Source organism: Equus caballus, chromosome 14 (assembly GCF_041296265.1).
Source record: "Equus caballus isolate H_3958 breed thoroughbred chromosome 14, TB-T2T, whole genome shotgun sequence".
NCBI lineage: Eukaryota > Metazoa > Chordata > Mammalia > Perissodactyla > Equidae > Equus > Equus caballus.
Window position 1 is genome coordinate 34,789,941 of NC_091697.1, and position 24,328 is coordinate 34,814,268.

At 45.3% G+C, this 24,328-nt stretch overlaps 1 protein-coding gene across 17 annotated transcripts in view; it reads left to right on the forward strand.

Annotated features, from left to right (window-relative positions):
• Positions 1–24,328, forward strand: part of ATP10B (ATPase phospholipid transporting 10B (putative)) — a 286,400-nt gene that overhangs the window by 237,737 nt on the left and 24,335 nt on the right. For all 17 annotated transcript variants that reach the window (XM_070232979.1, XM_070232974.1, XM_070232977.1 and 14 more), the window contains 8 exons: positions 3,827–4,018; positions 5,505–6,102; positions 8,477–8,586; positions 10,552–10,678; positions 13,639–13,823; positions 18,486–18,807; positions 21,610–21,686; positions 23,028–23,153. In XM_070232979.1, coding sequence (XP_070089080.1) covers positions 3,827–4,018; positions 5,505–6,102; positions 8,477–8,586; positions 10,552–10,678; positions 13,639–13,823; positions 18,486–18,807; positions 21,610–21,686; positions 23,028–23,153 — 1,737 coding nt within the window. The remainder of the gene's footprint in view (positions 1–3,826; positions 4,019–5,504; positions 6,103–8,476; positions 8,587–10,551; positions 10,679–13,638; positions 13,824–18,485; positions 18,808–21,609; positions 21,687–23,027; positions 23,154–24,328) is intronic.

The following is a 24,328-nucleotide window of genomic DNA, read 5'->3' on the forward strand; positions in this document are numbered from 1 at the left end:
ATCAGGCAGAACTGGATTCAAGACCCAGCTCTTCTACTGATTGTGTGACCTTAGACAAGTTACTTAACTTCAATGGGCCCCCTTCACCTCATAATTAAAATGGGAGAATGATAGCTATTTCAATGCTGTTATGATGGATTAAATGACGTACAAGAAAGCCCTTAGCACTTTGCTATAAAGTTGTCAACAAATGTAATCTATTGATAATGATGGGATCCTTGAGGGAGTAGCATGAGGTCAGAGATCATCTTCCTCAGAGAGGGTTTGCCTGAGCTTTGGGTGTTCTGCAATAGATCCAACCAGCTGCCACAAAGCTCTAATCTCAACAACTGGTAGCCCCATAAATTTCTATTGCTTTTCCTTTGGAGAAATAGATTAGCCAAAAGGCCCAGAGATGGGTGGGGCACTGCTTTCTCTCTAAGTGTCCTAAGTGCCAAGTTTCTAAATGGTAATGGACCAGACAGGAAACCAGTGGACCAAGGGAACCATGCAGAACCTTGCCCGGGGAAACAGTCAGTGGTGACTGGATAAAGCTCAACTGACATCTGCCGCTGACACCTGCGGGCTGGGCCTGCTGCCAAGGCCAGAGAGAAGCAGGCCCTTTGCAGAGATTTTTTTTAACTCATCACTCTATCATTGGGTGGAAATACACTAAAGAAGAGTTTTAACAGAGACCTTGTGAGCTAATCAGTGGTGACGTAGCAGGGTGTCCTAGATAGAAGTTAGTCAACAAAGGTTTGAGTGCCTGAGGTCTGCCAGGCACTGGAGACACATCACAGACACTCTCTGCCCTCATGGCACTTAGAGACTAGAGGGTAAATGGACATGCAATAAATAACCATTAAATCATTTTAACTGTGTCACTGTTTGGAAATACATAATGCATGGCTTGGAGCAAAGCAGTGTGCTCTCAGAGGCTGGGAGTCAGGTGATGTGAAAGCTGCCCTAGTTCTGCCCCGAACTGAACGTGCATCCTGAGTGGTTCACTGGCCTCCTCGCTGACACTCACTTTTATCACCAGGACAGCAGGGCATTTGCCTTGGATGACCTCCAAGCTTGTTCCCAACTCTGGGTATCTGTGGTAAGGGTTAAAATCATCCCGTTCATGTACCCCACAGAAAATGAAATCTATTTCCTGAAAAGGAAGATTCCCATAATTTCCTTTGTAATCTCATGAGCTATCTGCTGAGCCCTAAGGATCAGATATATAAACCCATCAGTTGTGTTTGGGATGCCAGAACTGAAGACACTGGGGTGTCAACAAGTGTCAAAGGCCATGTCCTTCACATCGGGGAGTCACCCTGGCATGGAGGTTAAGAGCATGAATTCTGGGGTCAGGCTATCTTGGATCAACTGAAGGAATCTCTCTCACTTATTGTGTGAACTTAGGCAAGACACTTAATCTCCCTGGGCAGCCGTTCCTTACCTAAAATTCAGAAGTAACTGGGAGGATAATAGCTCTCAACAGATAATGTTGCTGTGGGCATGCACTGAGAAAATGGATGTCCCCAGAATATAGGAAACACTACATGAATAGGAACCATCATTACTATTGTGAGAAATGGGCTCAGAGTCCCTTGAGTGGTGTTGGTAAGCTGATGGCAGGCACTGGATGGAGCCTGGAATCTTGTTAGAGAAGTTTGCAGAGGATCATTAATAAGGGAACATAGCAACTTTACCATGACCACAGAGAGGGAAAACCCGAGACTCGCAATCAGGGCGTCTGACATCTGATTCTGGCTTTACACCAACTCAGTGGGTGACACTGGCCAAGTCATCTCATCTCTCTGGGTTTCAATTAAGTTGGGACTAGTTTCATTTCAGCTTATGACTGTGAGAACGCAGTCAGGTCACATAAATGACATTGCTTGGAAAAGTAGGAAGAGTTTCATCAATGTGACGTCCTGCTGTGAAGACTGCACTCAAAGAGAGAAAGAAAAGATGGGGCATGCTCCCTTCCCAAGATTTCTGAAGTCAGTGGCACCACATGGTATAGATCATTTGTTTACTATTATTTACAGGGCAATGAAAGGAAATGCAGAGCTGATGCAGTTTTACTAGCATCTAGCATCTTCCTTTTAATAAATAGACTTTTGTCTGACATTGTCTTCTTAAGATGTTATGAACAAGATGGAGGTATGAATGTTGATCTTGGAGACCACTCCAAATGAAGGCTGGAACTCTTTGAAGGGTGTTTGCTCCACCACGTCTCCAGTCCCTGTTTCCCTTAATCTCCCTGCTGTTGGAAAATCCAGCTCTCATCCCTCCAGGCACCAGCACCTTGGGCTCCGTGTGTCCAGGTTTCCTCCCCAGTGGCTCTCACCTGTGCCAGCAGCCCTGGGGAGGACAGAGTCTGATTTCTGGAGTCACTGCATTTGGTAGTCAGAGAAGACACAGTCTGAGGACTATTTCCCCAGAGGATGTTTTTTAAATCTCCACTTGGGTTATTATTTGTAAAGCCTGCTAGCTCATTGGCCCTCAGGCTTCACCCTGCATAAATCAGTCAAGATTCCCTCAGTCCATCTTTTTCAGCCATTGACTCTCTTCTAAACTTTAATTATACTGTGACTTCTGAACACTGATGGAAATGGTCTTATGTGGAAACTTCTTTGCAGAATGGCTTTTGTCATATCTAACTATTGAGAGCTGGTGTTTGTTGAACTTCTGCCTCAAACAAAGCAATAGTTGGAGCTCTAGAAGATACGACTTTATGAAAAACACAGTCTCTGTCTTTGAGGCTCTTGCCTCATCTCTAGAGAGATTAAACGTAGAAAAAGGAAAATTAAATTTAAAATATAGGTCAACATGTAGTGAATTCCAAAGGGATCGTACAAGTGGAAACTTCTACAAAGACATGAAAAATTAGAAACCCATGAGTCAGATCCAGCCCACATCATCTCTTGAAAACTCAAGAGATTGGGCAAACTTGACCAACACTGGAGCATTTCGCTAGCAGAGCAGTTGCCACCTTTTAGATGAGATAGGACCTGCCAGGTGTCACAGCCCCCACCATCCCATGGTGTCGTCATCTGCACTTTGGCCCACTTCCATTATTCACCTTACCTGCCCAACTCCGGTGCACATTTTGAGTTAAGAACCTGCTATTGTGGTTCAGAAGACAGAAAACTCACTGTGGGCTGGCTAAGACCTCATGGACATGTGGGACTTCTCATGGTTATTGAAGTCAAGGTAGGATTTGGGTAGACAGGAGAGGACTTTTCAAATAAGGTGAGATCAGAGGCATAGAAGTATTCATCCAGGAGGCAGCCAACAGACCACCCAGCTGAGCTGATGGTCCGTGTTGAGAAGCGGTGGGAATAAAAAGTGGAAATGCCAGTTGTGAAAGAATTTAGATGCCAGCCTGAATTGATCATGCCAACAATGAAGATCTCCTGAAGGTTTATGGAGCTCAAGAGTACCCTGAGGGAAATGGTGTTTTAGGACGATGCACGAGTGAAACATACGAAGGCTGAAAAGAAAACATGTGACAGGCAGCAACATCCGTTTAGAGGCTGATGCAGAAATTCAGGATTGAGGGCCAGAGAGTCTGAGCCTGGCTGGAAGCATCAGGAATGAGGGTTAAATGATAGGGAGACACTCAGAGGGAAGACCTGCCACAGCCTATAACTGATGGACACGTGGGACTGAAGGAAAGGGAGGAATCAAATAAGAATCTGCTGTGACCAGGCCTGTGGGAGGGGGAGGCGTGCTGGATACAAGCTGGCAGGGAAGACTGTATCATCCTTTCTGAGAAAAGCACCTGCTGGAGGGGGCCTTCTTCCCAGTCCCTTCAGGAAGGGCTCTCACCCAGGCCTTTCTGTCCCAGGAAAAAGATGTGACTCCAGATAAAAACCTACTGAGCAAGGTGCAAGATGCTGCTCTGTGGCTGGAGACCCTGTCAGACACCACACCTGCCAAGTCTTCCGTCTCCACCACCTCCTCCATCGCTGACTTCTTCCTCGCCCTAACCATCTGCAACTCCGTCATGGTCTCCACAACCACCGAGCCCAGGCAGAGGGTGAGAACCGGTGCTGGTTGGGGGTAGGAGGGTGGATGGGAGGAGGGGTAGGGTGAGCAGTGAAGCCCTGAACCGAGAGACAAGACATTGAACCCTAGCCACAGTGTCCTCATTTCATGCCTGTGAGACCTTGAACAGAGCTCTTATCCTTTATGGGCCTATGTTCCCCATTTTTAAATATAATGGAAAAAGTCATATAGGGAGCTCTCTGTGTAGCTTTCAAATTTTGTGTCTATCTGGGTACATATTGAGTTAATATTTACTGAGCACTTGCTACGTACCAGGCTCCAAACACTTCACCTGCATTTTCATTTAATCCTCAGAGCCCAGCAACCCTGTGAAGTATGTCTTTGGGTTTAACAAGCGAGGAAACGGTGGCTCAGAGAACTTGAGTGACTTAATGAAGGCTGTATGGTTAATACATGGCAGAACCATCTGTATGACTCCATAAGAATATCATATTCTGCTGGTCTCTGCTTTTATATGGGGGTTAAGAAAATAATTGACAGTATGTATGATGTTCTGCCAATTGGGAGCTAATGCAGCTGGATGGCCATTGATGGAAGGTTACACTTTGAATGACTTTTCAGTATTAAAGATAGATTTGTCTTTATCCACGAACTCTCACCCAAGCTCCCTTGTGAGTGACTGATGAGAACATTAGGTGTTACCACTTGTGGCTGTAAAATCAAGAAAAAAGAAGGTTCACCCAGGCACCAAGCCAGAGCCTCCCCTTATTACTTCCAGATTCCAGATTACCCTGAAAAGCCACTTCAGCCACTGAAAAGTCACCAAGTTATCAGAAGTCTTCAAGGAGTTTTGGGAGGCAGGAAGCATTAGCTGAGAAATTAACTCTTTTTTTGAGAAAAGAAGAAGTACCATTTTGGGAAGGACAGCATCCAGCTCAATTCTCAAGTTAATGGGGAGGCTTTAGCTGGTAGGGAGCTCAGGAGTCTAATTTCCGGAGTCAGGCAGACCCAGATTTGAGCCCTAGCTCTGCTTCCTACACACTGGGTGAGCATAGCCAATTTATTTAACCTCTCTGTGCCTCAGTTTCCTCCTCCATAAGTTGGATGATGATTGTATCCCCTAGAGTTGCTGGGAGAATGAAATGAGATGCTGCACACAAAGATACGGCAGACAAGGCTGTGGGAAGCGTTCAGGGAATGTGAACCCTCACTGTGGGTCTGGCTTTTGTCTCCTTTTCTTTCTTTTGTCTGTGATCAGAATGGATGGTCCAAAGATAGAGGAAAATGAGCATTGTTAATCCCTACAATGCCGGGGCTGGAAGGAAACAAATGGCCTAACTCCTCCAGGTTATAGGTGGGTAAACTGAGGCTCACAGAGAGAAGAAGAGTTGCCCACAATCACAGAAGCCCCAAATAATTCACTTATTGCAAAATGACCTTCCTATTCTGCCATAAGACGGCTTGCTATTTTTCCAAACATTGAGAGTAACATTCCTCTTTTCTCTTTGGACCACAAGGTCACCGAGCCACCCTCGACCAAGGCTCTGGGCCTGTCCCTGGAGAAGATTCAGCAGCTCTTCCAGAGGTTGAAGCTTTCAAGCCTCAGCCAGTCATTCTCGTCTACTGCACCCTCTGACGCTGACCTGGGGGAGAGTTTACCCAACATACCGGTCTCGGACTCGGATGAAAGGGATGACACGTCTGTGTGCAGTGGAGACTACTCTACTGATGGTGGCTACAGGAGCAGCACATGGGACCAGGGCGACATCCTGAGGTCTGGGTCGGCCACTTCCTTAGAGGAGGTGCTGGAGGCCCCAGCCCTAGGCCTGGCCAGCCCCGAGCTCTGTTACGAGGCCGAGAGCCCTGATGAGGCTGCCCTGGTACATGCCGCCCATGCCTACAGCTTCACACTGGTGTCCCGGACGCCCGAGCAGGTGACTGTGCGCTTGCCCCAGGGTACCTGCCTTACCTTTGACGTCCTCTGCACCCTGGGTTTCGACTCCATCAGGAAGAGAATGTCCGTGGTTGTGAGGCACCCACTGACCCGTGAAATTGTTGTCTACACCAAGGGTGCTGACTCCGTTATCATGGACCTGCTGGAAGACCCAGCTTGCAGTAAGTCCCACCTCGCCAGGGCTCCGTGGTTTGAGAGGCAGTGTGGAATGGTAATGAGGAGGTCAAGTTCCAGTGTCACTTACTCCAGGGGGTACCAATTGGAACACAGGCCCACAAGAATCTCTCCTCAAAGCAAATTCCTTAAAACACGCTGCATCCTACCTCTCCTCAACCTGGGGATTTATAGTGCTCGCTAGCTTGTTAAAGACTTTGGGCAGTCTGGTAATAGAGAAACCTCTTTAACTCTATTTATCCCAGTTTCCAGTTTTCCAAACTCATTTAAACATGGATTGTCCATACACGTTTTTTTTGTTTGTTTCATCAGGACATCTATTAACATACCAGAGAAGGCACTGTGGTGCTAAGTTTTAGTTTTGGAGAGAAGCCAGCTGCACCCAGAGAGGGAAGTGACTTAAGAAAGATGGCACAGTTAACTCATGATCAATCCTAGGCCCAGGTAACCTGAATCCAGTTCAGAGCTCTCCCCATGCTGTCAGAATCATGCACCAGGCTCAGTTCACTCTGGGAAGCCTCAGGTGTCCCTCTTTATTATCCTTTTCCCCAGCCTCCCACAAATGGATTTTCATAAACTTGTGCCAAGCCAGAAAAATGTTCCAAAGTCCCTACATATCAGCATCCAATTTTGGAGCGACATGAATTAGCGTGCAGCCGCTTCCTGATTGCTAACAAGGAGAAGACAGTTATGGGGCTATGATTCTCCCAGGATAGGAGATTCCAGCCAAGCTTTAGAATTGCCCAGGCAGCCCAGTGCCTCCTGCATTATCAGCTGTGGATCAGAGCCAAGAGGTTCGTGGGGATTGATGAGTGTTTAGAATGGGAAGGGAGCTAATTAGGTCTCTTCATCCCCAGACTCTGGCAGACAAGTGAATTCAGTGTTTCTGAGTCAAGGGAGCCATGGCACTCTATCCCTGGGCAACACCCATCCAAGCTGCCCTGGAGACGTTTTTTCATTTGTTCCTCACCTGATTCCAAAATGGATTAGAGATGCTTCCAATAAAAGACACATTCACAATGTTACTATAGAAATTGAGAAGCAACCCTTTGAAGAGGAGGGAGAAAATAACCCCAGGTTTAATATTTTTACAGTATTTCAACATTCAACTTGACCCTGAGGTTCCTGGTAGCCTGGGCAAAAAGGTAAAGTCACACAGGTCAAAGGCAAAATGGTTTAATCCCAGGATCTGATGTCTTTGAAAATAAAACATTATGGACAGTGCTCAATAAGAAAATGCACAAAGACTGTGCTTAAGGCATCAGGAAAACAGTAGCTCCTGAAAAATGAGAAAATAATCTTTGAAAGGACTTTTATATTGCATGAAAACAGCCTTAGAATAGTATCATGGGAAAAATCAGAGCTTTGTTGGACTTCCTTATACTTATCTTACTGTTAAGAATTGTGTTTTTCATTTTGCATTATATAGAGAGATGGATGAGGTGCAAAACAACTGCTTACTACTTAGGCCTCTAAAAATCTCCATCCAGCCCTGGTAAAGAAAGATCCTGAAGCTTTTCCAAGCTCAGCTTTACAAAGAGCTACAATTGGTTAGTGATGTCTGTGACATCTTAAAGGAAGTGGTGAGGCATCAATCATGCCCCATACCCGCCAACCCAGGCTGAAAACCTCTTCTTATCTGATAGATAAAAGTACTAGAATGTCAAGAGAAAAAGATAAATTTCTTCTAAAAGAAACATATAGGACTTCATAAAGGGGACTTTGAGCAACACAGTGAAATGTTTTTCACACTAGATTTATAGGAAATGCAAAAAATATTTTTCTAAGACCATTTCTTATATAGGAAGAAAGCCTACCTGGGCAAACCCAATGTGGTGAAGAACTTAGCAATGAGATTCAGGTCTGTAGCTGTCTTGGAACCCAACCTAACGTAAGGGCTGAAGTCGATGACAGAGAAGGTAATGGATAGTATGTCTAAGAGCTAGCAAACAGTTGGTCACCCGGATCTACAGTGGCTACGTGGAACATACCTTAGGTATCAGCAGAGACCCAGACCTCTGGTCCCCTGATTCAGCCGGGCTTCAACTGGACCTGGGAATCTGTGTTTGTTGAAGTTCCCAGGTGATTCTGATTGCAAACAGGTGATTGGGAACAATACTTGAGACCACCTACCCTCCTTAAATAGGACTTTTTCTCAGCCAGGCTTTTGATGATCAGATATAGAGAGCAGACAATTTAAGGACTCCTGGAGTCATCACCGTCCAGGGCACCCTGACAGCTCCCCTGTGTTTCTGAAGTGGGCTGTAAGGTGGTTCCTCCTCTAAAGATTCCAGAGTGTTAGGAGTAGGTATCCCTAAGCATTTGTACATGACCTCATGGGGGACAATGGCTATTTGACAGTGACTGACACTGATGTGGAAAAGAAGGTGAGGAAAATCAGAGCCCGGACCCAGAAGCATCTGGACTTGTATGCAAGAGATGGCCTTCGAACCCTGTGCATCGCCAAGAAGGTGAGAACGCACTCCTCGTTTAGTAACTGAAAAGCCTCAACCCTGATTCCATCTTTTCTATTTCTTTTTGGAAGACCTTTAATGTTGCTTATTTTAATATTTTCAAAATTAGCTATTCTGACTCACCACAAAGACCCATGACTTTGACAATATTGCTGGGGCAGAAATCTGAATGGTAAGGTTCCATATCACTGTGGCTTTGTTATTCTCTGCTTCTCGTTACATATGTCACTGATAAGCCATAACTCATAACATCATTTTTTGATGTTATACTTTTGCCTTCAAAGTATCCTTTTGAAGTTTGCATTACTTGCCTAGATTTGAAATTTGGGAGATGTTATGTAATCACATAAAAATCTAGATTTCTGCTTTCTCTTGAAAACTTAGAGGGTCTGGCAAACTGAGTCTCCATTCTTGAATAGCAGCAAACAGCTAGAGCCATGTGGCATCTGATCCCTTCAATAAGGGTTATATTCTGCTGTGTTATGTGGCTGGTTACAGTCCCCACCATTCCCTATTGCATTGCCCTTGGCCCAGCTATAGTCATGTACATCACCTACCTCAGGCCCTGCAGGTCTTTGGCTTTGCAGCCCCTGCCAGGGAGGCTGGCAAAGGGAGCTATGAATCCCGGAGCAGAGCATCTAATGAGGCCCCTAAAATCAGGTAAGGGAGCTATGATGGGCACATGTTTCTAGATGGCTAGAAGTGGTTTCTCCTCCAGAAATCCCCAGAGAGCTTCATCTCTTTTATGGTGCTTAGTGCCACATACAGTTTAAGAGCATCCACTGTAAAGCCAGCCCTACCTGGATACAAGTCCCAATCTCACCACTTCTCTGTTGTGTGACCTTGGGCAAGTTTCTTCACCTCTCTGAGTTTTGGATTTTCTTATCTGTAAAATGGTCCTAGTGCTCTCTACCTCATACAGTTGTCATGGAGATTAACTAAAGTGACACATGTACAGTGCCTGGGACAGTTGTCAGCACTTATTACTCTATAAATTGTGGTTATACCCTTGCCACCTTCTATTTTCCACTGAAATTATTTGTACTTATTTTACCTCTTCTAATAAGACTGTGACTTCTTCAAGAGCAAAAGACCAACCTGAGTCCCCTTGGTTTCCCCTATAGCACCAGGCACAGAGGGAAAATTAAGGAATATCTGGTGTGTGGACAAAAGAATCGTTCATTGCTATAAGAGACAGTATGCATGTGATGCCAGCAGAGGGTTCTAAAAGTGCTATGGGACTCCAAGGGAGGAAGATGTGTCCTCTAGTTAGATTCTTCCAGCTATTGGGCACCTCCAGTAGCGGGTGGAGCAGTCTACAGGGCTATGCAGGACCTAGCTACTGCTTATCTTTCCAGCCTCACTGCTGGCTCCTCTCTGCCTGGCTCTCCGTCCTTCAGCCAACTGGTATATTCAAGAAACAGAAACAGAGCCACGTTCATCGATGCCTCACGGCCTTTGCACTTGCCCCTCCCCATGACTGAACCCTTCTCATCACTAGATCTCAACTTGCATGTCCCGTTGTTTAAGATACCTGAAGATCCAAATGAAATACCCCTCTTCCCGCAGCTATCCGTCTATCCAGGCACACTCCATCATATCACCCTCTTCATTTTCCATATGGAACTCTTTGAAATGATCTGTTCTCTTAAATTATTTACTTGGATGATGTGTCTCGCCCTCCACTAGCACGTAAGCCCAGGCCTGCAGGGATCTTGTCTGTCTTGATCACAGTTATACCTCCAGTGCCCAGAGCATAGCAGGGTCTCAACAGATGCTTGGTGATAATGGAACATGAGGATCAATCCTTCATTGATTCATGTCTCAAAGGAAAAAAATCATTGAGGAGAAAGCCCCATCTGATTGTGTAGCGAAGCTCAAACAGGCCCATACGAGACCGAGCACATGGGAAGGGGGAGGGATTCACCCAGAGCTGGGAACAAGCCTATTCCTGTCCCATAGGTCGTAAGTGAAGAGGACTTCCGGCGATGGGCCAGTATCCGGTGTGAGGCCGAGGCATCCCTCGACAACCGAGACGAGCTTCTCATGAAGGTGGCAGAGCATCTGGAGAATCAACTCACCTTACTCGGTAACTAAAAATAAGTCGTGATTAAATGAAAAAAAGGAATGCTGCAAGGTGGGAAGGGAGTTCTTGGCCCTGATTCTGACACTATTACAGATGTGTCTCAATTAGGAGCCTTCCCTGGGGTGCCCTTCCAGGTATTTGGCACAAAAGGGATGTGCCAAAACCCAACCCAGACTCTACACAGAGCTTCCTGAGGATGCCCCAGGAGCAGTCCTGCACTCCCTGCTGGATAAAGCCTGGGAGTTTGGCTGCTTCTCCTCTAGTCATTCAAATGTTTATTGAGCACCTACTCTGGGCCAAGGAGCATGCCAGGCATTGGGCTGTAACAGGGAGCGAGTGTCACAAGCCAGACCTCCTAGAGCTCAGAGGTTAACAAGGAATCTGGAAGATTAAACAGGTAATTTCAACAGAGCGTGATGAGGGCGGGAAGATGTACCTGGTGGGATAGAAGCACAAAGTAGAAATGCCGACCTCGCTAGGGCCAAGGAGGGTGCACAGAGAAGAGGAGCTGGTCAGGCAAAGGGGGAGAGTGTTCCAGGCAGAGAGAAGGGCCCGAACGAAGGCCTGGAGGTGAGAAAGCCTGGAAACTCAGAGGGCTGAGATAGCTGGACCACGGAGTGTGGGGAAGAAATGACATGAGGTGAACGAGGTCAGCAGGACCCAGATTACCAAGGGCCACGTAGGTCAGATGCTGAAAGTTTGGAGGGGGGAAGGGAGTAAAAGCAGGGCAAATTTGTGCTTTCCTGAGATTCCTCTGGCTGCTGTGTGGAAGTTAGAGTGATATGCTTGGGGAAAGATGAAAAGCATGGAGACCAATTAAGAGACAGCATTGTATTTCTTTTGGAGGAAAAGCATTGCCAAGGAAGAAGAGGGGAGCTTTATTTATCAGGATTAATCTCCTCACAGCTCGGGAACAAGATCTAGGAAAGACAGTGTCCGAACACCATGCACACACTGGCCATAGGGCCAAGCCTTCTTTCATCTTGGGAGGCATTGCTGACTGAGGACGAGGGCCAAATCTGGGCCCTATCGAGACCTTGCTGTGGGCCCAGGGACACACTCCCACATCCCTCTGAGCCTTAGCTTCTCCTCTGGATACATCGCACTAGTCCAAGCTCTCAGCCAGCCAGGGTGCCAGAGGACAGTGCCAGGAACGCTGTAAGAAGACAGTGATGCCTTTACACAGAAAAGGTGGCAGCAAGACTTGGTAGGACGGGCGGCAAGCATGGGGCAAGAGCTTTGCTCCCCCCTCCTTCAGCCTTTAGTTTCCTGTGTCTGACTGCAGGGCCTCTGCCTACTGCCTCACAAGGCCCCCTGGAAAGCTGGCTGCAAGAACTCGTTTCAACAGAAGCCAGAGCTTCTATCCACCATACAAGGCCACGGGAGTGTCACCCCGTTATGGCACTTGACCCCCTTCTTGCCCCCCCCACCCCACCCCCAGGTTTCTTTTGTTTCAGGGGAGCACCTTGGGCTCAGGGGCTGGAAGTGCTCCTCAGCTGGTTCTGCATGAAAGAGAGCACACTTGTCAGGACCTGTCGGCTTCCCTGGCTGGGAAAGGCCCTCACAACCCTCCTGTTTCATTTTCTCTTTCACACAAATAAATGTGTTTTTCCTCTCCTCTCCTTCGCTCTGCCTCCCTGTAATGTAGATCAGCTTCAGAGTCTCCCCTTCCAGGCTAAGCCTTGGAGGGAAAAGTGAGGATCGAGCCTTCACTTTTCACGGGGTTGTTCTCCTGTGCATTTGGGTCTGAAATACAAAACAGGCACATTTCAGGGTAGAGAGGTTAGTTTTCTTCCCTCAAGTTGGCTGCAGAAGGAGAGGACTGGGCTAGGAAGAGATTTCATCCTACCACTAGGAAACTGCCGTGCCAGTAAAAGCTGCATTGCATTCACGCTGGGTCCCACAAAATGAAATGATCTTTTCAATATGCATCCAATGTAACTGCTTTGCCAACCTATTGTCACTTGGGATTATTAAAAGAAATGAACTGCCTTGCTCCTGCCCAGAGTGAAATGGGCAGCCATTAGTCTGTGCTCTGAAATGAATCTCAATTTAAATGCAGATTTATTTTGGCTTAATCGCTTAGCAACTATTCAATATTTGGGTATATATTCATCAGGGTTGGTGTAAAGCTTGAGATCATTCAGAAATTATGGAATCTGCATATTTAATTCTCTCCAAGAATATTATCAAAAACTTGAGTCTCGGTTAATTCTGCTGTGAGCAGTTGCAGAGCAAAGATTTCAGTCTCTCCACTTCTCTGTGCTCCGATGGCCACTGTGCGGGTCCTGGCCACGGTCAGCTCTCCTCTGCACTCCTGCTCAGCCTCCAACTCACTGTTAGCCCTGAATCTCCTCCTGCTGCCTCCAATCTCCAATCTGTTCTCCAGAATGATCTTAAAACTCAAAACTGGTCCTGTCGCTCTCTAGCTTTACTCCCTGCTGGAGCTTTCTTTGCTACTAAATGAATTCTGAATCCCTCGATGCCCTGACAGGCTCTGCATGCTCCTGCCCCTTACCTCCCTTCCTGATCTCACCTCTCACCCCGCTGAGTCGTCTTCCACGCTGACCGTTGGGCTTCACACACACTGATCCCTCCACCTGGAATTCTCCTCCGTCCCCGTCTCTTGACTTTATCTTCCAGGTTTGAGCTTCAATGACACTTCCTCAGAAGGCCTTCCTTGACCGTCCAGATGAAGTTTGGGTCTCTGATAAAAGTTTGCGTGGCACCCTGGGCTTCTCTCCTCATATAGCTCAGTTATCAATCTTTATTCAACAGGCCTTTGAGCTTCAAGAGGGTAGGGACTAGGTCTGTCTATTTCACTGCTGTATCCTGGGTACTTAGCACAGCCTAGAATGTGGAAGACATTTAATAATCATTGCCTGGCTTGATAGGGCTCTGGGGAAACTAAGCAGCTAGTTTTTCACCATAAATATGAGCTCTGGTATCTTTGATCACTCCAGGTGCCACTGGGATCGAAGACCGGCTGCAGGAAGGCGTTCCAGACACAATCGCTGCTCTGCGGGAGGCTGGGATCCAGCTCTGGGTCTTGACTGGAGATAAACAGGAGACAGCGGTCAATATCGCCTATTCCTGCAGACTGCTAGATCAGACCGACACCGTTTACTCCATTAACACGGAGAGTCAGGTGAGGCCTAAGTACGGCTCAGACATTTAAGTGCCAAGCCAACAGGAGACAGGCTTAGGGGTGGGATTTGGGTACACAGGGGAAGCACCCCTACCTCCAAATCTTAGAGCCCACAGGGCCCTGGAAGTCATCCAGCCCAACATCTCCTGCCTCATCCCCACACATGGTTGACCAGCCTATTTATATTACCTCCAGCAGTATGTATTAGAAAGATTCCCCTCTCCCAAATTCCACCCTTGACCCACTCTCCCCATTCTACAGATGAGGAAATGAAGTCCACCTGGGCCACCACCTGCCCAAGGTCAGCCTGGTAGTTTCTGATAGAAAAACTAAGTCTGGAAAGCTGCTCTCCTCCCAGGCCAATGCTATGTGCATTCTTATACTTTGGATTAACTCATCCATTGATAGTCTGAGTTTAAAATTTCAGCTCTCATTTGTGTATCAAACTGGTTTGCCGTGGACTAAAACCTGGAGGGAATGATATATGAGACCAGTATGTTTTGATGGGGTGAGGGAGAGAAAGAAAAACAAAGTCCTAAAACTGCAATTTTCAACGCAAATAGGTTGTGGATGGCAGGGAGAGAGGTTTCAAGAGAGGGCTGTGTATATTCAAGGATGTAACACAATTTTACATTTAAGAGGAAAAATCTATTTTCACAATGTTAATTCCAGAAGGTCAGGTTCCACTATCTTCTTGGCTGATGAATATGGGAAGCAGGCATTGCGATGTATGCTATCAAAAGGGAACAGGACAGCACTGCGTTGCAGGGCTGGTGGGTAGAGGGCACCTGGAGACCTAGGGCCTGCCGTGCGGAAAAGGATGGAGAAGAGGGGGGAAGGTGGGAAAGGGAAAGAATGGCACAGCAAAAGAGGCAGGGAACATGGTGGAATCTCTTTCCGTTTTGCCTGAGGCTGATCTGGACCCAGCACAGAAGTTTGGGAGGTTTAAATTTGGCTTTTATTCCATGAAGAATCCACATATACAGATTAAAAAAAAAAAAACCACCACCACCAAAGGTAGAGTATACTGAGAAAAGTGCCTTAGGCCCTCAGATAAATTGGAAAAATCATTACTTTCCTGTCAGGTGCACAGATTGCGCTATGATTAGATTAAACCCCGATGAATTCTCGAAATGAACTTAATCTCAGGGAAATCTTTGGTGTTAATATTATGCTTAGGAAAGAAAGTAATTTGCAGCTTGCTTGAGTGCTTGATCCCTGTGATCCCCATTGATGTGTGCCTGCCCCGCTTGCAATGATCATTTCACTCCAGGTGATTCCAGAAGGACTTTGGCAAACCTGAGTCAGGCAGCCCGAGGATGGAGTGGGCTTCTTTGGGTTCTGTGAAATGCAATGCTCTTCTGTAGGGAGCTGAAGATGCTTGTTAATTAATTAGCCAAAGTTGCTAAGGAGCAGTGGGCCACACTCCAGTTGAGTTAAGTCACTGTCAACTCTTTTAAAGTTATCAGGGACTCTCCGAGATGGTTAGGCCCTGCCCCCACCCCTGGGTCTGCTAAACCTGTAATATTAGTCTTTCTCATCCCCTTGTCTGGGAAAAAGTGGTGGCTGCATAGATATGTTAAGATAGACACTGGGGAAATCCATTCCAAATCTCAGATTTATTTAAACCACAGTTTAATGTAATTACATATTCAATGGATATTTCCTCCAAGGGTTTTAATCTGCCTAATTCATTATAAATTGATTTAGCACTACCGTTTCTTTGTTATGTATCTTAAAGTTACAAGCAAGTTATGGGACCTGGCTCGACCTCAGGGTTCTCATCTGTAAGATGAGAGAGTTACTAACCCATCACTGGAAGTGTTGCTCTGTCAAGGAATTTTAGAAGGGACTCCAGTATTAGACAGGAACTAAGAATAGCAACTATTGTTGTATTATTAATGACATATATTGAAAGCTTACTATGGTCCAGATACCACACCTTTCTGAACTTTAGTCTCCTCATCTGTAAAAAAGGGATTAAAAAGATTTGTTTCAGGGGCTATTGGGAGGATTAAATAAAAGCATAGAAGAAAAATACTTATTAGCACAATATTTCTACTAATTAACAAATTACCCCAATACTTAGCAGCTGAAAATAGCAGATTTTTGTTATCACACAATTTCTGTGGGTTAGGAGTCCAGGAGTGGCTTAGCCGGGTACCTCTGGTTCAAAGTCTGTCCTGAGGTTGTAGTCAAGCTGTCAGTCAAGGTCGTGGGCTCATCTAAAGGCTCAACTGGATGGGTCATTTGAGGATGGAGAGGAGTCCTTCTTCCAAGCTCACAGACGTGATTGTTGGCAGGCCTCGGTTCCTCGCCCTGTGGGCCTCTCCACGGAGCTGCTTTCACAACATGGCAGCTGGTTTTCCCCAGGGCAAGCCATCCAAGAGGGTGAGAAAGAGCACCAAATCGTAGCCACAGTCTTTTTGTAAATTAACCCGGAAAGTGACATCCCATCATTTTCACAGAATTCCCTCTCAGAATCCTCTCTCTCACAGAACTCTCATTAGGAAGGAGTCACTAGTTGTAGCCCACTCAAGGGGAGGAGATTCCACAATGGCATGAATACCAGGAGGTGGAGATCCTTGAGAGTCATCTTAGAGGTTGCCTACCACAGTACCTGACATATTAAATATTAAATGAATGGTACCTATTGTGATTATTACATGGAAAATTTGAAATAAGTAAAATCAGAGATTTCATCTTGAAGCTTACATCGCCAATGACTTGTTGCAGTCATGTGTCTGAGGAATGTATATAATTTGTGCCAACCCCAACTTCCAGCAAGGACCATCCTGGTCACTTTCCCAGATAGGTGCTTCAGGTACAACCACCTGCTCCTGGAACCACTTCCTGTGGCCCCTCTAGGTTCTGTGCACCTCTTATTGCCTACACGAACTGTGGTCCTGCTCGCTCCAAAAGAAATTATTCCAAACAGTCTCAGAAACTTCTAGATCAATGGTCCCCAAACCCGTCATTTCAGAACAACCTTCACAATTTTTGCCAAGATCCACATATTACCTGTTTTTCATTTAATGGGTTCATTTAAATTGACTCAATTTGAACATTTTAAATTTATTTTTAGAAGAAATTTTTGGCACTACAGTAAATGAAAAATCATCATCCCCTGCCATTGATAAAAGAACACCACTGAATAAAGATCATGTGAACAAAACAATGCTATTAAAACTGGTAATACAGTTGACTGCCACAATTTTTCTCTCTCCTTATTAAAAAGTGATGGTGGGGCTGGCCCCGTGGCCGAGTGGTTAAGTTCGCGCTCTCCACTGCAGGCGGCCCAGTGTTTCGTTGGTTCGAATCCTGGGCGCGGACATGGCACTGCTCATCAGGCCACGCTGAGGCAGCGTCCCACATGCCACAACTAGGACCCACAATGAAGAATATACAACTATGTACTGGGGGGCTTTGGGGAGAAAAAAAAAATAAAAAAAAAATAAATAAATAAATAAATAAAAATCTTTAAAAAAAAAAAAAAGTGATGGTTACAGACATTAAACAGGTATGAAGGATGTATTTAGAACCCAAATCTGACTTTATCTCTGATGTAATCAAAAGTAAAGAATGGTGTTAGAATTTGAGTGGTGAATATGACGTAGTCGACACAGAAATTGAAATATAATGATTTACACCTGAAATTTATATAATGTTATAAACCAGTTACTTCAATTAAAAATTAAATTAATAGGGGCTGGCCCCGTGGCCGAGTGGTTGGGTTTGCGCGCTCCGCTGCAGGCGGCCCAGTGTTTCACTGGTTCGAATCCTGGGCGCGGACATGGCACTGCTCATCAGGCCACGCTGAGGCAGCGTCCCACATGCCACAACTAGAAGGACCCACAACGAAGAATATACAACTATGTACTGGGGGGCTTTGGGGAGAAAAAGGAAAAAAATAAAATCTTTAAAAAAAAAAATTAAATTAATAAATAAAAAGTAATGGAGGAGAATTCATAAGAGCAAGTAGCTTCTTCACTGTTTTCAAGGTAAATAGAAGAAAAGAATCTATTGATTTCAAAGAAGTTTCTTTAAATCAATAAAATTTTCACATCCATGGTCAGTTTTAACCAATCTAACTAACACATTCATAACAACGGATAAACACGCAGTCAATTTTTTTTTCAACTAAGAAGCCACAGTTTAGGGAGTAATGATCTGCCTCCACTACTAAGTCATGGGGGCAAGTTACTGATGATTGCACTGTTTCAATGTGCTCATCTCTAGACGAAAGTCAGTAATGCCCACCGTACCTACCACAAAGGGATGTTCTGAGGAACAAAGGAAAACTGAAATGGCTTGTGAGAAATAGAAAATACCATACTGTATGACATCTTGTCGTTATGTTACCATCATATCAGTGTTATTTATTATCTTATACCATCCCTGTATCAGTCCCCATCTTGCTGAGCTGTTTCACTCCCATTCCCAAGCAGTCTCTCCTATGTTGGCCATTAATTTGGTTCCAAATTGATATTGCTTTGATGCTGTTTGATATATTGCAAGGAAGTGTAAAATTCAGAGGATGGTTCCGTAGTAATCTCTGTGGTGGTAGAGTTTTATAACTATTTCGCTAAAGGATAAAGTGACATTTTTAACCTACATTTCCAATGTTACTTACCAATACTGCGTTTATTATTCTGACTACAGGAAACCTGTGAATCCATCCTCAACTGTGCTTTGGAAGAGGTAAAGCAATTTCATGAAGTGCGGAAGCCGGACCACAAGCTCTTTGGGTTCCGCCTACCTTCTCAGACACCACCCCCCACCTCAGGAGCTGCAGTTCCAGACATTGGATTGGTCATCGATGGGAAGACATTGAATGCCATTTTCCAGGGAAAGCTGGAGGAGAAATTTCTGGAGTTGACTCAGTATTGTCGGTCTGTCCTGTGCTGCCGCTCCACCCCACTCCAGAAGAGTATGGTAGTCAAGCTGGTGCGAGACAAGTTGAGCGTCATGACCCTTTCCATAGGTACCTGTCATGCTGAGTGTGGGTGGCAGCTTGGCAAGGCTGATCTGACCAGGCCAGAGGTGGGAGGTCAGGTATCAAAGTCAAGATGCTCAGGCTGAGAGTCATTGTCTTAGAGGGAGAAAGTTCAAAGTGACAATCAAGCTGTGGCAGCCAGGAAATGAAGCAGAGGCTAAGTAGAGTGGGAGAGTGAATCAAAGTTCTCAGCATTAGCAGGTCAGCTCAGGAAAAATCAGGACTTGGCTGGAGGTCAAAGTCAATAGGGGCCTCAAATTCAGAACATCCAGGGAGCACAACAGTACACACTCAGGCCAACTCAATTCTGGGAATGCAGACTATTTTCCCTTCAATACTTAACACATGGCACAGTACTGTGAACCTCAGGTGTTTGTGGATTTGATGTTCTGCTAAGTATTGCTGGCTGGTGGGGAGATTTTAACAGTTAGGTCTGTCCCGTATTTAATTTTGTACGTTCAGTCCTAAATACAAGGCCCCGCACGAAGCCTACCCTCAATAAATGCTGGCTTGTTGGTGGATGAAGAATTCCTCCTAAGAGACTAAATTAATCACAGTTGAGGCAGAGAAATAAAAACTGTACTTACTTCAAACCTTCCAGCAACAACCAAACCTGGTTTACAAGAACCTTCACGACCTCTTCTCCATTAACCCTTCAGCCATCTTTCTCGCCGCAGCCGCCTTCCTCTCTCCACACCCAGCACTCCACGTTCGAATTGCTTACCATTCTCCACAAGCCTTGTCCTGTCTCTCTCACTTCCAAACCTGTTTCCTCTGTGAAACGCTCTTCCTTCCAATCCCACCTAAGCTTCCTTTCCTCTGGGAGCTCCTGCGGCACCCAGCCCTCAGGGCTCTAAAGCACTGTTTTGCTTTCTGTGAAGGCCTGCTTGGTAGACTATGAGCTCCTCGAGTAGAGGGACAATGACAGTCTTATTCACCATTTCCTGCCATGCCCGGCACTCACCAAACACACGGTCAATATTGCACTCATGGAGGGCCATTCTTGCAGATGGTCCCAGGTTCTCTTCCTCCTACACAGACATGAGAAGAGATTTTCTTTCCATTGTATTTCAAATAAGAGGCCTCTCATACATTGTTTATTCTCCTGGTCTTCAGGTAAAAGTGGTCCAAAAAAAAGAGGGAATAGAATATAGGGAGCAGAGCTTTAGAATCCTAATTTTATTCTCTGAATTATCTTCCTCAAAACTTCAGACACACAAGGCAATAGCCCAGGACTGAGGTAAGAGATTGGCTTCACCCCCATAGCAGCAGAAACACAACCAGCAGGGCGAGAAATAGCAGGATTCCACCCTCTACTTCCACTGGCTTGCTAACAGAAGAGGTTAAAGGTTAGATTTGTCCTGCCATGCGGAAGATTAAAATTATGCATGGTTACACTACCAAGAAAAACATCATCACTACAAGAACAATGGCTACTTATAATGACAAAATTTAAGATCAACCATTTTATTGCCAAATAATTAGGGGTAGAAAATTCTCTCCCCCAATGCCATATTCTCTATGATGTCTACTATAAATTTAATTGCAGATTATTAAAAGAAACTCCTGGAAAAAGGGGTGAGGCCAGGAGGAGAATGAGGGCAATGCAGTCTACAAACCACAGCCCGCAGGCTAAATCCAGCCCACTGCATGTTTTTGTAGGCATGCTAAGAATGGTTTTGATGTTTTTAAATGCAAAATGTGTAAAAGACTATTTGCCTCCCAGCAAGAACAGTTGTTCAGTTTTGCTTCTTGGCCCACAAAGCCTAAAATATTTACTATCTGGCCCTTTACAGAAAAAGTTTGCTAAACTCTAGTCTGAAAGAAAAGGCACTGGGAAAAGCCAGGCTTGTGAAGGAGGCCTCACTGTACAGATCTGTGCTGTCCAAAATGGCTGCCACCTGGCTGCACGTGGCTATTTAAATTTAAAATTAATTACATTGAAATAGAATTTCACCAGCCGCATTTTAATAGTCACGTGGAGCTAGTAGTTTCTGTAATGAATGGTAAAGATATAGGACATTTTCATCATCACAGGAAAATCTATTTGGCAGGGCTGGTATAAAAGGAGGCTGTGTGTATATATGTATTTCCATGCCCACACCTCCAATTTCCTGAAACAACTTAGTTTCGTGAATAGGAACTCAGTGTGACTAAAGGTGCCTCAACCAAAAAAATTAGTCAACCCCATTTTCCTATCTTCAGAAACAAAAGTGAACACTGTCCCTGTCCTTGGACACAATTGACAATCTCTGATACTTCAGCGTCCAAACATTCCGGGTGTCTCGATATAGTCAGTATTTTAACTCATGCTGAGTTAGGGAAGGTATGCCAGCCCTGGAATCAGAAAATCTGAGTTCCAAATCTCCTGGGTCCATCACTAGCTGGATGACCCTTGCCAAGTCTCTACATCGCTCACATTCTCCATTTGCTCATCAGTAAAGTCAGTTGTAACATTTGTGGAGGTCTTTTTGTAAACTGTGAAGCACTACCCATGTCTCATTCACTCACCGTTGTAGCCCCAATACCTAATATTGTGCCTAGAAAAAAAGATGCAATATTTGTTGAATGACAAAGAAAAAGAAGGGCTTCTTGTCCAAGGAAGAAAAGATATCTCTCAGGCCAAATACTGTAGCAATGGCTTCTCCTATAGGACTATTCAGAGGCACATTAAAGGGATTCAATTATGTACAAATGGGGACACTTCAGAGCCACTCTGTGAAACCCTTCTCATTATCACGCAGCAGTTGGACCAGGAATAAAGACGCCTCGTGCCCGCTCTTCTTTCAGGTGATGGAGCAAATGACGTAAGCATGATTCAAGCTGCTGATATTGGGATTGGAATATCTGGACAGGAAGGCATGCAGGTATTGTTCCCTGCAACTCTTGTTTCTTCCTTGTTCTCTTTGATCCTTGTTGGAGAGTTAAGGAACTCCCCACAGGGTTGGAGGAACTTCTCCCAAAGAGGCTTGCAGAATTATTGTCTGAAAGTCAGGAGGCTTCCATGCCTAGACGTAACCTCCATCACCACATCCCTACTGCTCAGTCCTTCAGAACACAGAGGGAGATCAAAGCATGCTCGGCTCTTTACAGACAGCTGGCGATACGTGTATTCTAAAGCCAAATAGTACCCAACCACTCAGGGAAGACTAAGCCTTCCTCTGACTCCACGCTTCCTCCGTAACCTCCACTCACATCCAAAGTTGCAGTGCCCTCCGTGAGCAGTGACAGATATAGGAACATCTGAAAACATTCTTCAATTGCCATTTTAGTCTTGATGGCTAGATTGACCTATAAATTGCTTGGTACACTTTAATTAACAGTGTACCTAATTTAGTCAAAATTCAGCTTTGAGCTGTTAATGTTTCCCTTTACAACAGACCCCACTTTGTGGTTTTGAACCATTAACAATTGTGTCCCCCCACATTAGGGGACATTAGTGCAGATATTAGGCATTGCCCATATTTGATGGTGAGGATGAAGGGACACTGTTCCCTTTGGTTATGTACCATATGCCAGAGCCTATTGAGCACTTCACATTTATTATCCCAATTAATTTAACAGTCACCACAACCCTGTGTGTTAGGGATTGTTACTCCATTTCTTTCAGATGAGGAAACTGAGGCTGAAGGAGGTAAAACAGCCTGACCAAGACTCATACCAGGATTTATAACCAGGCATGTCCAAGCCTCATACTCTTAAAGAGTACTGTGAGCTGTGTCTTGTTCTGAGTAATCCCAAAGGCAGAAGACACGTTTCAACTCCATGTAAAGGAAGAACTATCCACCCATCAGCTCCATCTGATGGGGCAGGCAAATGGCCTGCCTCAGGGGGTGGCCAAGGGTGTGCAGATGTTTGAGGATTACCTGCATGGAAGCCCCTACTCTCTGGATAACCATTGCATCCCATGGTACCCGACATGTACTGGGCCGCAATAAATGCTTGTTGGATACATGGAAGGAGATGAAGGGCCACACTAGACCACTGGTCCCTTTTGACCTGCGCTTCTCAGATTCTGGTGAGGTTTGGATTTCCCAGAAGAGAGAGTGAGGTGTCAGAGTCCAAAAAGCCACCCAAGGTGCCACGTAGTGACAGAGGTTCTTTCAGACCCACTAGCCGTGGACTTAGAAAAGAGCAGTGCCCTTAAGGGAGCCTCTGCAGCGCATTGGCAGCACGGATGGAAACTGGTGTCTGCTCTGCCCTCTCAGGCCGTCATGTCCAGCGACTTTGCCATCTCCCACTTCAGACACCTCAAGAAGCTGCTGCTCGTGCACGGCCACTGGTGTTACTCACGCCTGGCCAGGATGGTGGTGTACTACTTCTACAAGAATGTGGTGAGTAGCCCTGTGCTAACCTCCTACCCGAGCCTTGCGAGTCCTTGCCAGTCCTTGCTGGGGACCAGCTCTCCCCACAGTGATAGACAAAGCATCTCAGAATAAGGGAATGAGTCAGGCTGGCCTAGATTTTGAATCCTGAAACTGTCCCTTACTAGCTCTGTGAGCTTGGGCAAGACAATTCACTTCTCTGGGCCTCAACTTCTTCTTTGATAAAATGGGACTAATACTATGTATTTTGTGCAGTTCTATGAGGATTTGCAAGACTATATGGAAAGCACCTGACACATAGGAGGCAGCATGAGTACTTGCAGGTGTGGACTCTGGAGTCAGACATACCTGATTCAAATCCAGGGCTCCTATCTTTGATAATGGCCCTGTACCCTCATTTCACCATCTCTAAAATGGGGATGGTAATAGTACAGTTCACATATTTGCTATGAGGATTCAATGAGAGCTTATATATATATATATATATATATATATATATACACACACACACACATACAAACATACACATATATACATATGTATACACACACACAAAGTGATTGGCATGTAGTAATCACCCTATAACGTTCGCCATTATTTTTTACTATCATTCTTGCTGCTGTCGTTACTTTTAGAGGGCCTCCATAAATAAGATTTATTTTCTGACATCAGGGAAGAAGATTTGAAGAACTGGCCTGACCTATATCTTAGATTTTCTCCCCAGATAGAGCCACCCCAATCCAAGCACCACATGCCAACCCTTGGGAGAGGAAGGCTTTAGGACTAGGTGGCTTCTACCTAACACTTCAGCATCACCAGCCTTCCCAGCAGGGAGTGCATAGAGGTGAGGACACTAAGTAAAATACCTACTGGCAAAAATATTTGGAGCAGGGAGTTCATCTGGGTCTAGTCTTGCCTGACTCTAGCATGCCAAGAGAACTTGAAAGAGTCACATAACCTCTCTAAGCCTTGGTTTCCTCGTCAATAAGATGGGAGACTGACTCTCCCTGTCTCTAGAAGTATTATCAAGAGGCCTTGGTGTCAGGGCTCAGGAAATCACTATACAAATACAGACAATCGTATGAAGATATTATTGTTTCTCCTAAAAAATATGTCCATTACTTCTTTCTGCTCATAAGTGCCCAAAGCAGGCCCACACCAACTGAGGTGTTAAAGCTATCAGA